Source organism: Lepisma saccharinum, chromosome 8, assembly GCF_977018435.1.
Source record: "Lepisma saccharinum chromosome 8, izLepSacc3.1, whole genome shotgun sequence".
In the NCBI taxonomy this organism is placed as follows: Eukaryota; Metazoa; Arthropoda; class Insecta; order Zygentoma; family Lepismatidae; genus Lepisma; species Lepisma saccharinum.
The window spans coordinates 68,175,913-68,189,605 of NC_139236.1; the positions used below are offsets into that span (position 1 = coordinate 68,175,913).

Genomic DNA, 13,693 nt, shown 5'->3' on the forward strand with positions numbered 1-13,693 from the left:
GTTCTAAAAAATCTGAAAAAAATCACACTTACTCTACATGAGATCATAAACAAGGGAAAAATAAGGGGAATACACCTTCATGCTCCAAAGTGGTTGAAACAAGGCATTTAAATTTCAGCCACCAGGAGAGTGACGGATGATACCAGGAGAGTGACATAATTAGTACTGTTGTAGCTTAGCTAAAATATTACCCCAAAAAACACACACACATTCCAGGAAAATAGAAAAATTATTATTTACTAAATTATAAAATTGAATACAGCTGTTGAAAGATAAAGTAAAGCCTCTAGATCAGCCATAACTTGAAGCTGAGCCAAAAATATAAAACACAACGAAAGCGGCCAAAAAACAAGGTATTGGTTTAGCCTAAAAACTGTCCAGGAAGCAGAAATTTGCAACTCTATGGCTGCTTCCAATGGGTGTTGGAGGGTTAATTTTTTTTATGACATCTTCGATGGGGTAGTCATGGATGTCTTTAGTTTTCGGCCAAGACCAGGATGTTCTTTTGGAATTGCTTGGTTCCATGGCATTGATGAAAAGTTTCCCTGGTCCAAGTTCAATTATTTCTCCAGGGAATATCAGGTTTTCATAGTGAAATATGACCCATTCTCCTATATTGTAAGTCTGCATCAGCTGGGCTGAAATGAAAATAAAATCTAACATATAATTTACTATATAATGATAACTTTTAATGTGTGAATGTTAGTAGCAGGGCTACTTTAAATTATTGCAAACATTAAATAATTTGAAATTAAATTTGGCCTTTAACTGCTGACCTCATTATATAGCCCACTTAGAGTTCTACTATTTTTCATTTATATATAGTTTATTTATCTTATTCTATGATTAAAGTATGCATTGTTCTTTATATCTTTTAATCCTTTGTCTACTAACAATTTGAGAAATCAAGACAATTTAATTTATTTTACTTTTAACATACAGTAGGTACCGGTATTAGATTTATGTAGGCCTACTTATGCTTATATCAAAAACTAAAATTGTAGGTATACTACAAAATCTACTATAAATTGTAGATGAAAAATTTAAAAAAAAAAATTGTCGAACATACAATGTGGACTAAACTTAGTCAAATAAAATCAAAGAAATTTTCTTACCTTGTGTCAGATGAGTTGAGTTTGAAACAAAGATTCCATAATGCTCACAGTTTTTGTCAGCCTTGCATTCTTCACAGCTTAGGGTCCTGTAGTTCATCTTTGTGTCAGTCTCTCCAAGTGCAGCTGTGACCTGGTGAACCTTCATTGTTCCTTTCACAGCTTTTAAATCGCCCGCAGATGACAAAAATGAATCAACCCTCAATATGATGTCCTCCTCAACAACCCACAATTTGATGTTTGGACAGTTTTCTTTCCAAATTTTCTCAAGAATAATGATGTTGTTAACATCATATCCCAAGGAAACCATGTTATCCGCTGTACGTTTCAGGCAGCCACCTATCCCATCAGGGGCACCTTTTCCATGACCAGCTTCTGTGAAGTTCCAAATTGCCTTTTTGATCCTGGGGAATTTCTCTTGTAGGTATTTTTCAAGTAGGTAAAAGTTCTTTTTGTTTCGGTACTGAGTGGATGGTGAGTCGGACAAGAAATGGAGAGCTGTAATTCTTTTATCTTGTAGCACGTCTGTCAAAATAGGCTCAAGGTGTGCCCAAATTGCAGATGGATCATGGCGAGGGCTTTCTGACAGTGTGCAAAAAGAAACTGGTTTTATTGAAGTGTTGTCCTCAGTCATGTGGTATGCTACACCAGTATGAAGCGTAATTTCATTCCTTGAAGCACCAAAATGCATTGACTGGACTTCTTTAGCATACTTAAGTGCATAGTTTTCACTAAAATCTATGTGAATTAATGCTTCCTCACAACTCAGATTTTCTTTAAGCTTTCTTAAATACTGGTGCTGATGTCTAATGTTTGCAATGTGGATCATGAACTTCTTAATAGACATTTCCAAATCATCAATGGCTTTTCCAATAGTACTTGTTATTGCATCCTTTTTGATAATCTGAACAGTTTTCTCTTGGTCTTTGATTTTACGTTTTTCTTTATGCAACATCCACTTCTGGTATGTGAAAGTATCATTTACATTGAAGTCATTGTAAGGAATCGTGTTTTCGTTGCAGTCATTACATTTTCTCAACAGGCAAGCCTCGCGATTTTTCTCACAACACAAAATTTCAGCCAATTCTTCTGGGTTCTGTGCATCAATCACCTTACTCTTGTTCAGTTTATCGACTAGCATTTCCATGTTGTGATGTACTCTACACAAACATGTGTCTCTGCCCTTAAGACTTGGTTTGACAACCCAGAACGGACGTAATTTACAATAAAATGAATAACTTATAGAAACACCAGGGTTCTGTCTTCTAAATCGTTTATGCAGCTCGTTCATTGTATTATTGAGGTATCTTTTCTGCTTTTTAATTTTATTTCTGGTAATGAAATCTTTTTTTCCAGGGCTGACGGTGGTATTTTCATCATCATGAAAGAAATGGTCAACTTTTTCCCTGATCCTTTGCTTCAATTTATTCTCATTGTGGGCAACCACAGTACGAATTCGGATAAACGGCAATGCTTTTTGCATCCTATACTTTTTTATTATCTTTCCACTCAGAGACTCCTTCAGGATTGTTTTGGTCTTGTAAGAATTGATGGATTTGAATGTGTGAGCTATTTGTGACTTAATGACTTCTCCTGTGAACAGTTCTCGTCTTACATCTTCATCAACAGTTCTGCCTTGGAGAAAATGTTTAACTTTTGTGCGAGGTGTCATCTGTTCTTCCTTATTCAGTCTTCTTTTCTGTTCAATTTCTTTCTTCAACAGCCTTTCATAACGCTTCCGATATTTTTCAGCTCTTTTCTCACATGCATCTAAATCCAGCTTCAGCCTTTTCAGTTCTCTCGATTTCCGTACATCATTACGACGCTTTCGTTTCCTTGTTTCAGCTATCCTGCCATCGGAGTTTTTCGACATGACATATAAAGATGCATCGCTGAACTTATTTGTGTCTGGAGTTATGCTACTTGAGGCACGAGTAACAATTTGGATTCGAGGACTTCCATTGGTGAGGTTTGTGTTTGGATCCGGAGTAGCCTGCCTACTTTCTGGTGATAGTGAAACAGGTTCTCCATTTACTAATTGATCAAGTTCTTGACTTGGATCATCAGGGTCACTATCAGAGGGTGTGTTATTCTCTACAAACTGGTTTGTTTGCTGTTGAATTTTGCTTTTCATTCTGTGTTTCTTTTGGCGCACTCTCCACTGTTGCCTTGTAGCCCTTTGGTCTCTTGTTGATTGTTGTGTAATTAGTTTCACTGTTCCCTTGTTTTTTCTTGATTCATATTTTGTTTTCCACTTGGCCTTCTCAATTTCCAATTTTTGTGGGTCATTTTTCAATCTCTCGTACCTTTTCCTTTCAGCTTCTCTCTTTTTCATTAGCCTCTCCTCTCTAGACTGTGTTGTCTTTTTTTTCTTTCCTGCCATTATTAGTGATGACTCTGAAAGAAATTATTTAAACTGATGTCAAATTTGATGGCTTTATTTTAATATTATTTTTATTTAATTAAATCAAACTAAATAATTCAGTGTGTTCCAAATTGCATAAATTGTCCAATAAAGGTAATTAAAAATGTAATTTAGGTTTAGTTAAAAATCTCTTTAGGTATGGGTTTTTTCTAGGTTTTAAATATACCCTGCAGTGCAATATTGAAATAGCCTATGGCCAGATTCAATTTAATGATAATTTTTTTTTTGTGCTATCTTAAAATGTAATTTTGATTATAGTTTGTGGCCAAAATGCTAACACATAGAAACAATTGAAAAAGTTAGCCTATATAAATGTAGGCTGCACTATTTAAGAATTGCTGAATGGTCACCCAGCTCAGTGCTCAAAAGTATATTTTTATGTATTTTATAGGATCAATATTGGGTAAGTAAAAATGGCCTGATAAAAATTGTAAAATTCAGAACTTGGGCCTGATGTAAAAGCTCCATTACTCTGTGATAGTGCACAGCAGCTGTATAGGCTTACAAATCGAATGTACACAATGAAATTGATCCGAATTTGTTCCCTTCATGTGATAAGTGTCACTCTCCTGGCTGATAAGTCACGCTCCTGGCACAAGAAATACCAGGAGTGTGATATTATTGCCAGGAGTGTGACAGCCAGGAGTGTGACATTTGGATGGATTAGGCCTAATAATCAAAGCCTAGGGCAAAAGTTGAGATTACAAATTTCTGTCAGGTGATGACATTGCTTAATGGCACATAATCATAGTTATTTCAAAATATTTGGGTTATTATTTGTTATAAATAAGTTAACCAGGAGAATGACAGCAAAATATGTTACGAACCTGAATTTGGAACTTCCCAATTTGATAAAAACACAAGGACAAGTAGCTCTTCCACAGTACTCTACAGCTCAAACAAGATGGCTGAAAGAAACATTGTTGCCAGATAACAAACCAAAAAATCCTTTTCTTTCACTGTAAATATTTAAAAAATTCCTTGAGCCAGGAGAGTGACATGAAAACTTCGGACCCACTTTGAAGTGGTGTAACAGGATCATGTCAAATGATTACATTTAAAAAAAAAAGTTTTTTTATACCTTCAACTATGTAAAAATGAATAATATTAATGAAACTTATGTAATGTTAATGATAACATTTTAAATGAGTATAGTTTGTTTTAACAAAAGATCCGGACATACCAGGAGAGTGACTTTTAGACCCTTATACATATTTTATATTAAAAAATAATTAACTATTTCTTTTTGTATACATTGGGATGGCTAGAGGTCAACTGCTTCTACAAATTAAAAGAAAAGTAAACTTTTTAAGTCAAGTCATTCTTGAGTTATTATACTTGGACATGATATTGCTAGGTTTTTGGAGAATTACCCATGTACGTATAAAATACTTCTCTTTCAATGTCGATTCAAGAAATGTTCTGATGCGACCGCTCAACCTGCTCATCACTCACATCACCTAAGTTCTGCAGGAATATGTTGAGATCGTGGATGATTTTTTTCAGGGAGGGGGGAGCAAGATATTTTGTCTAGGTGAGATCAAACGAGCATATCTTCCCCCATAATAGTGTTGCCCCTCTCAAAAAACACTCCTTCAGTTTGAAGTTATCATGTTCCTGCAACACCCTTCCAATAATTAACATAAAATTACTGTGGCTGAAATGAAATAATATGTATGTAATATACAATTTTAGGGTGACATTCACTTTCCATGGCGTAACCCCTTGCCCCTCCTTCCGGACGTCCATGGTCGAGATATGAAGGGGAGATGACATTCTAGAGCCATCAGGTAACCCATTTCACCAACACCGACACTTGAAAAAAATCATAGTTATCGTCTTTCTATTCCCGAAATACACTCATTACTGCTCTTAATGAACCGCAGGTGGCTAATTAAAAAATCTTCAGCTTCAAGTCAAAGATCATATTCTTCATCTTGCTGTTGTAGATTCCAAACTCCTTTGTTGTTACTGAACCCCCTTCCATCGCCTTTACAATGTTTCTCTACAGCCCCAGTTTGATGTGGAGAGAAGAGACAAATCTTCTCTGGCTCTCCCAGGGGCACATACATGGACGTCCGCAGGATTTTTTCCAGGGAGGGGCAACGAAGGTATTTTTTTCCAGGGGGACAAACAAGTCACATTTCCCCCCAAAAGAGTGTAGTTCCCTAAAAAAAACATTGCTTAAATTTGAATTTATGGTGTTAATAACACATATTATTGTGGCTAAAATGAAATTATATGTGTGAAATACATAATTTGGTTGACTTTCATTTTCCAGGGGGAGCCCTTGCCCCCTCCCCTTCCGGACGCCCATGGGCACATATTTCATATTCCATTCTCCTTGATGGTTTCTGTTTGTGGGCTGTTTCACAAACACAGTAAACAGTAATATTTCGTAAGACCTCCTCCTAATACTGTGAGAAATGTAAAGACCTTGAGACGCCGCTAGATGCCTCATGACTTTTCAGTGATGGTGGGTACACTTTCATGAAACCCACGGCGACACATTTCCTCTGCGACACAGTACTGCTTCCATGCCTGATTTTAATGAATCTATGAACAATCTTAAATCATAATTTTGACATGGTGAACTCCTTCATTAAACAATAATATCTAAACAGAAGCACATACTGTCCTCGTTGTGAAATACTTACATAATTAATCATGACTGCTTCAGTAGATAGTAATCTTTGCGCCTTTGGCAATGAGACATTATTGCTGAAGTCTTCATCCCATTCTTTTTTACCGTGACTACATAAATTTTGGTACTTGACTCCGGAAAACAATTTCAGTTCCTACTTGGGCATTAGGAAATAATTTCTCAATTTTCGATATTTCTGACCGATCAGAAAATCTCGGATGAAGAAAAATAAGAACCGAGAAAAGTCTTAATAGAAAATTCTGCTCATTTCCCGTCCAATATGCAATATTTTCTGATCCTTACAAAAAATTCTCCCTCCTGCTCATGCTTATACACCAATTGAAGGAAATTCAGTAGTGTTGAGATAATGCAAATGAAAATTATGTAAAATTGTTTCGTGTGTGAAAGTTCGGCCCCCCTATCCCTCGTTTCTATCCGGCCCTCTGGATTTCTTCCTACTTTAATCCTTCTAATCTCCCCTTTCACCTCACCCTGGGTGCCATGCGAGCAGATTATTTTTGCGCCGGAATTACGAAAGGGGGGTTTCACATAACAATTTATATTTTTATGTCCCTGGTTCGTTTACACATGTACAGAAAGTGAATATACAAGTTGTTAAATGGTCAGTACCGTAGTTCTTGAAATCATAACATTCTCGTAGGATATATTGGTTTATTATACGTAGTTATATATATACATATTTTACATAGTGTTTCCAGGAGTGTCTTGCATAGACCAAATTACCAAATCTCTAAATCAATATAATTGCGCACCTATGGCATAACCATCGGTACTTCCTTTACCGCAGAGTTAGCATAACTATCTCTGCGGGCCTATCCTCAGCTTAAATGATATTCCGTTCATTACTAATGCGTTTTCTTACGCCTTCACTCCTTCTTTTGGGCATCAATTATTCAATACGGAAATATCCACATATTCAAAGCTTTTTCTAAAAGGGGACTTGGGACAGCAACAGGGGCTGGCTTAACCAGATGCTACATTATTATATCCAGTTTAGCCACCAGAAGTGGACTAAACTTGAGGAGACGTTCCTCTTTCGTCGATCAATGGGGAAACACTGTTTTTTGCTAAAGCCCACTGGCCTTTTTTATAGCCGGGGTAAACGTCCGTGGACGTGGACCCCGTAGCGTTGGAAAATTCCACTGCCAACGGTCTTTTGTAAGACAGCTAGCTCCCCCAACCGGGGAGGTAAAAAGCAGGGGAATCTAACATCCAGCAAAGCACAATCCAATAAGCATATACACTTACATGCAATAATAACATAAAAGTACACTCATGGAAACATATTACTTAACCCTACACCTTGTAGCTGGCCAGCAATTAATTAACATATTACCAAAACCAGTAATGGTCAATCCGACCGTTACACGTGTTGGAGCATACTAAGTGTCATTTTTGGTGTCTACACAACAAAATACTCCCTCTGTCCCATAATTATAGTCCGGTAATGGTGACCAAAATGGTGACTTTTTATTTATGTTCTTTTGGATACTTGATCGGCAAATTTATACTGATCCTTGAGTAATAACGTTATATGGCTCATTCCCGTGTTTAATTTTCTTCAGCAGTGTTCAGCAGCAGATACTACAGGATTTTCTAAATATAATTTGTCCCCTATTTGTATATGAAATTCCAGAGAGCCATCATCTTCAGCATAGGCTGTTTCTAATGCATTGGGGTCTGTAAAATCCTCTAACTCTACACTGGTGATTTTTGGTTTGTTGTCAGCATTTGTTATTGATAAGGTGGGGTAGTGGTGTGCCTGTGGTTGTAGCCAATATTTGATCTTGATTGGTCTAAGTGTGCCCCCAACAAAAAACTGGTAATAAAATTGTGCAGGGGACAGCATATATATTTTGCCTCCTGGTGTAAATGGTGAATCATATTCTTTGTTGGGGATGCTGTACAATTCAAGAATTACTGTATGTTTAGGATTCTCGATTATGCCTGTTATTTCCTTTTCTGCTGTAAGCAATCTGCTTGTTACAGATTCAAGGTGCTTATTGATGGTCCTAACAACATCATCATGGCCTGGCTTGATTTTTATGTCCACAACAAGTTTCTTGTATTGTTGCACAATTTCTTGTAGCTGGGTGGCAAAAACAGACAGAGCATTTGCTTGATTAGATTCCATGGTCCCTAGCTGTTGCTTGATATTAGCTACAATTTGTTGTAAATTTTCAACAACTGCCAATTTTGAATTTTGAGCAGTAAGATCATGGACCTGTCTTCTGATATCCTCAAACAGGGCATGCAGTTCATTAATATGTTGATTGGTTGGTAGAGTGGCCACTGTCTGAGTGAGTTGTTTGATCTCTGTCTGGATATTCTTGATATCTTCTGATTTCAATATGCGATTCACAGCTCTCTTAATATTTTTAAGTTCCTGTGATGTAGGCAGATTTGATACAGTATTTTGCAAAGATTCAAGTGCCAATTTTACATTATTTAATTCAGAAGCATCAGCCACATTTTGCATAGCATTTTGGAGCAGGGCTATATCTGCCTGAGAGGGTGTTGATTGTTGTAAAATTTCAAGTTTTGTTTGGATATCATCGATCAAATGATGAAAATGAGATAGCTCAGATTCAGTGTTGAGGTTTTCAAGCTTTGTGATCTGTTGCTGGACACTGACAAGGGTATCTACAATACCGGGCAAGTGGGATTCTTGTACATTTGTCAAATCACTTTGCACTGCTGCTATTGTACCCTCAAGATGGGTTATGGTACTTTGAATTTTTCCAAAATCTTCATATGTTTCAAGTTGCAGCTTAATGTTGGCAACACTCCGAGTTATTGCACTCAAAGCATCAGAAGATGGCAAGTTGTTCATAAAATTTCCTAATTGCCGCCGCTGGGTCCGTAATGTCATTAACTCCACATGTGTGCCTGGGCTCGACCACTGAAGCGACACGTTTCAGCGTTTCACTACGTAGGAGCGCGGTACACAGGGTGCGTTCCGAAAGTCTTAACGAAACGAACGCATTAAACGAAATTAACTGGGCTCGTGAATCTGGTGAAACCAGTTATTTTACAGACTTATGGGACACGCTAGGCGAAAGCGCAGGCGCAGCGTTTTGTTTAGAGAAAGTTTCCGCATGGCGTCAGCGGAAGGGATGTCCTTATGGCAAAAATAAACTCTTATTATGACCACTGTTACTCATTTTAATCACATTCTAAGAACGGTCAAGGCATACTTATCTTGTGCATGTTGCTTCATATCGCTATCTGTTAAAATTATAATACATTTTCCGAACTAGTGCAGTTTCAATCCATCAGCACGCGCTTTGTCTGCAAGGAGCAGACGATTTTCACGGAACAAACCAGCATCCTGGCCCGTGCGTTTGGTGAATCTCGTTCTTGCACGAAACGCACGGAATGCGACTTTTGGGACAGCATAATGAAACTCACGAAACGCACGGAAGCACTTATGGAACGGCCAGTTACCATAACTCGTTTAACGCGTTAAACTCGTGCGACTTTCGGAACGGGCCCACTGTCACACTTGTAAGCGGCACGTTCTTATCAGTACAAGAGCTTCCACTCGAATGATTTCATCCCACCAATCCGCTGGTTTACATTGGTCGAGTGAGCGGGAGAGTTACTGGTATGAGTTACTGGCCTGTCTGCTCGACTTGACCCTTCTATAGCGAGTAGTTGTTTACACACTTTCTACTCGACTCCAGCAAACTCTTTTCACAGAATGAATCCATCGACGTCGTTGTCGATTTAAAAAAAAAGAAGTTCTGAAACGGTTTACACTTTTTTTCACGAGAAATGAATACAATAATGCACAAGATGTCTGGAAAAAAAAATCTTTGATTTTTCTATTTTCGATCATTCTTGGTTAAACGTAAATTCCTTATTTTTAATGTTATTTCTCCTACGCCAAATACATCAAGTCTCATCTCTTCAACTTCATACGCCCGTAGTTTATTTTGTTTGTTCCTACATATAATCGACACAAATTCCATGGACAGTCACAGACACAACTACAACACAGACTCTATACTGTCCTCAGAAAGCGTTTACTCGGTCGAGTCGCTGTCCTCCGTGGACAGCCACTCGACTGTCCTGACTACTGGAGCGAGTACTGGTTCCAGTGGTCTCCCCAGTTTTTTACACGAGGAGAGTAGCTCGCTTTACCTTACTCGCTCCAGCTACTCTCCCATCTACTCGACCAATGTAAACCAGCCTTAATAGGGGTGTGCGGGATCCCGAAAAGTCGGGATCGGGAAATAAAATTCCCGTCCCGATTCCGACTTCGGGAATTGACTTCCAGACTTTTCGGGATCCCGAGCAGTCGGGAAATGCCGAATGGTCACTTTAAAAGGTCATTAATTCTCGACGATTTCTGCATTGTAAATGTCTGGAACTTATCGAAAAATGTTAGTTTTTGTACCAGAAATGCAAAAACAATCACTTGAGGTGAAAATGACGTGTAGAATTTGAGATTTCCAGAGCTTCGGGAAATTTCAAACATTTCTTGTCCCGAAAATTTCTCGACTTTGTCGGGAAATTGCGAATTTTTCCCGTCCCGACCCAAAAAATTCTGTCCCGCACACCCCTAATGCCTAACCTAACCACGAATGCAGGTAACGTGACGTCGGAACACAGAGGAACGGGCTTGTGTTGGATAAGGTATACGTTCAGTCCTATCCCTTTTCTTTTGCATCAACTTAAAAAATTCAACCCCCCTTTTATATACTCGCCTCGAAGCAACGAAGTGTGTGAAGTTGAGATATAATCTGTGGTTGAGGTACGAGACTGCAGGCACCTGGGCTGGGTGGGCCTCCCTGGTGGCGCAGTAGTAGCGTCGTCGCTTGTAATCAAGGGGTTCCGGGTTCGGTACCGTAGTAACATAGTGGTTCGGTTTGATTGATTGAGTTGGTGTTTTAAGTCCACTTTATGCACAGAAAGGCTAATTGGGACCTACAGTTTAAAGTGGGATCCAAACCACTATGTGCCCCACCGGGTATCGAATCCGGGATCCCTTGATTACAAGGCGACGACGCTACCATTGCGCCATTGGGTAGGATTTTCGATTTCCAGTGGCTAGCGATCTTGCTCCAGTCTGAAAGCTTAATAACATGATGGGTGCCTCCCTGATGGTGCAATGGTTTCGTTGTCACCTTGTAATCAAGGGGACCCGGGCTCGATACCCGGTGGAGGCCTCATAGTGGTTCGGATCCCACTTTAAACTATAGGTCCAGGCTCGATTAACCTTATTGTGCATAAAGTGGACTTAAAACACCAACTCAACAACAACAATAGCAGTGGTGGCGAACTCTAGGAGTGTGCGGGACAGAATTTTTTGGGTCGGGACGGGAATTTTTTAAAATCCCGACATTCGGGACGAAAAACGTTCAAAATTTCCCGAAGCTCTGGAAATTTCGAACTCTACTCGTCATTTCCACCTTACGTGATTGTTTTTGCATTTCTGGTACAAAAACTAACAATTTCCGACAAGTTCCAGACATTTACAATGAAAAAAAAAAGTCGAGAATGAACGACATTTTAAAATTACCATTCGGTATTTCCCGACTGCTCGGGAATTCCTTTCGCGAAGTCGGGATCGGGACGGGAAATTGGTTTCCCGATCCTGGTCCCGACTTTTCGGAATCCCGCACACCCCTAAAGCTTTCCGAATTTCACCGAAATTGACGTCATTTTTGGTGCACCAGTCTGATGCACGCTAGTGAAATCTGGAAAGGGCGGATCCTTTAGCATACCTGGGGGGTGTCAAGTATCTGAGCACTCAGTGAGCAATGTGATCGCTCAGCTAATTGTCGGCCAAATAGACGTTGCTCCACAAGCGCTGCTCACTTGATCGCTGAGCAAACTTGAACCTTGGTCGCCACAGGTTTGAGCCACAGAATACAGCGTTTCTGTGTTTCGATGTCGTGAGGCAAAGGGAAGAAGAGGAAAGCTATATGAGGATGGCGGGTGGCGAGCCGCGAGTGGAGTGGCGAGCAATGAGGAAATATTTATGATCAACGGCTTGCGATATAGCGTAATTTGAGAGGAAGTTCAAGTAACAGAAGGTGATGCAATATTCCATCTTTTTTAATTGTATTAAAATGAAAGTGTTGTTTATTCTAAATAATAAATATTAAATATAGATACAGGGCCGCCGTTAGGGGTGTGCGACGCGTGCCAATGCACAGGGCCTCGCGCTTCTAAATTAGTAATGCATTAATTTATTGTATGTGCACGCGAGATTTCATTCGAATAGAGGGATGAGAAGGAAGAAAAACATAATTCCTGTGAAACGAGAAATTCCACCATCACAAAGTTGAATATCTGGTAACGGACAAGTGTCCATTCTTGTCAAGCCATCAGTCATAATTCGCCGACAAGGAACAGCGACGTATTTCTGAATCTATCTTTCCTCGATTTCCTGTCATATACTTTGCTCAATAGAGGACAGACACCATAAAATGATTATTTGTCTACTCTTCAAGCTGAAAGATAAAACATTTGAGGGTGTGCCGCCCCCGTTTGGAATTTACGATCTAGCCAATTTCAGAAAAGTTGAAAAGAAGAGTCGGCCTCAAAGTCCTGAAGGACCGCTTGGGCTCTTTTCAAACCACCGTATTTAAAACCGCAGCAAGGTTTCTCTGCCGGTAATATGAAACTGTCTTCGAGTGTTTGGTACTTCAAGTAGTGCAAAGCACGGCATGCTCTCGTTTTAGAAAGTAATGAGTTTGGGTGCGAATTTGTAGGCACTAAAAACTCCTAAAACAAGTAGGCAAATGGACACCGCAATGATAAGAAGACGCACTTTTCTGTTCTTTGTGACGACGATGGTAGATGAAATTAGAAAAAGTTACTTTAGATTTAAAAAAAAAAACAATAATAATTTAAGCATACCTATTACTGTGAAGATGGCACCGGCGCATAGACTAGTGGCTAGCGCTCTAGTTTTAGACAGAGCGGTCCCGATCGGAACCCTCAAAATTTAGGGTTGACACAGCATCGTGAGGACAATTGAGGAGTTGCTTGAAAAGATGATGTGGTGGTCTCCAAAGACAGAAAACAGCGGCGATGGGACTCGATGTGCAGACCACGGTCACTCAAGGAAAATTTGTTGTCACACCCTGGCCCTCAGAGGGCTGGAGTTGTTTGTAGAAGCATTAATGTGAAGAACTTCGAAATTATGGATACGTTCAGTGCTTTTGCATCATTAATATCATCCCAGCAAGATTAAATATAGAGTTCTCAAAAAATGCTCTCGCTTTTTTTTTCTCTCAATCTACCATCTTCATAATATTTATTCTTCATAATCCAAGCAAACCGCAAATTACGTTTGCTCTATTAGCGTTTCCCCACGAAACTTTGTGAATATAGTTTAACAACTTGTCGTCATTTGTAATAGTCGAGTAGAGGAAGAGACAAGGCCATCATCTACACGATAAATTGGTAAATACATTGGTTGTAAATCATACATGACTTTGTCTACCTGTTTACAGTACTCGTGGCGTAAGGTTA

General features: G+C 39.1%; 1 protein-coding gene across 1 annotated transcript; it reads right to left on the reverse strand.

The window, feature by feature from the left end:
• Positions 1 to 342: 342 nt before the first annotated feature.
• LOC145991084 (uncharacterized) lies at positions 343 to 4,541 on the reverse strand. The gene is made up of 3 exons (XM_083126811.1): positions 4,365 to 4,541; positions 1,116 to 3,509; positions 343 to 638 (listed from the first exon to the last, which is right to left on the reverse strand). The coding sequence occupies exons 2-3, from the start codon at positions 3,493 to 3,495 to the stop codon at positions 367 to 369; spliced, it is 2,652 nt and encodes an 883-aa protein (XP_082982937.1). The 5' UTR covers positions 3,496 to 3,509; positions 4,365 to 4,541; the 3' UTR covers positions 343 to 366.
• Positions 4,542 to 13,693: the final 9,152 nt, after the last annotated feature.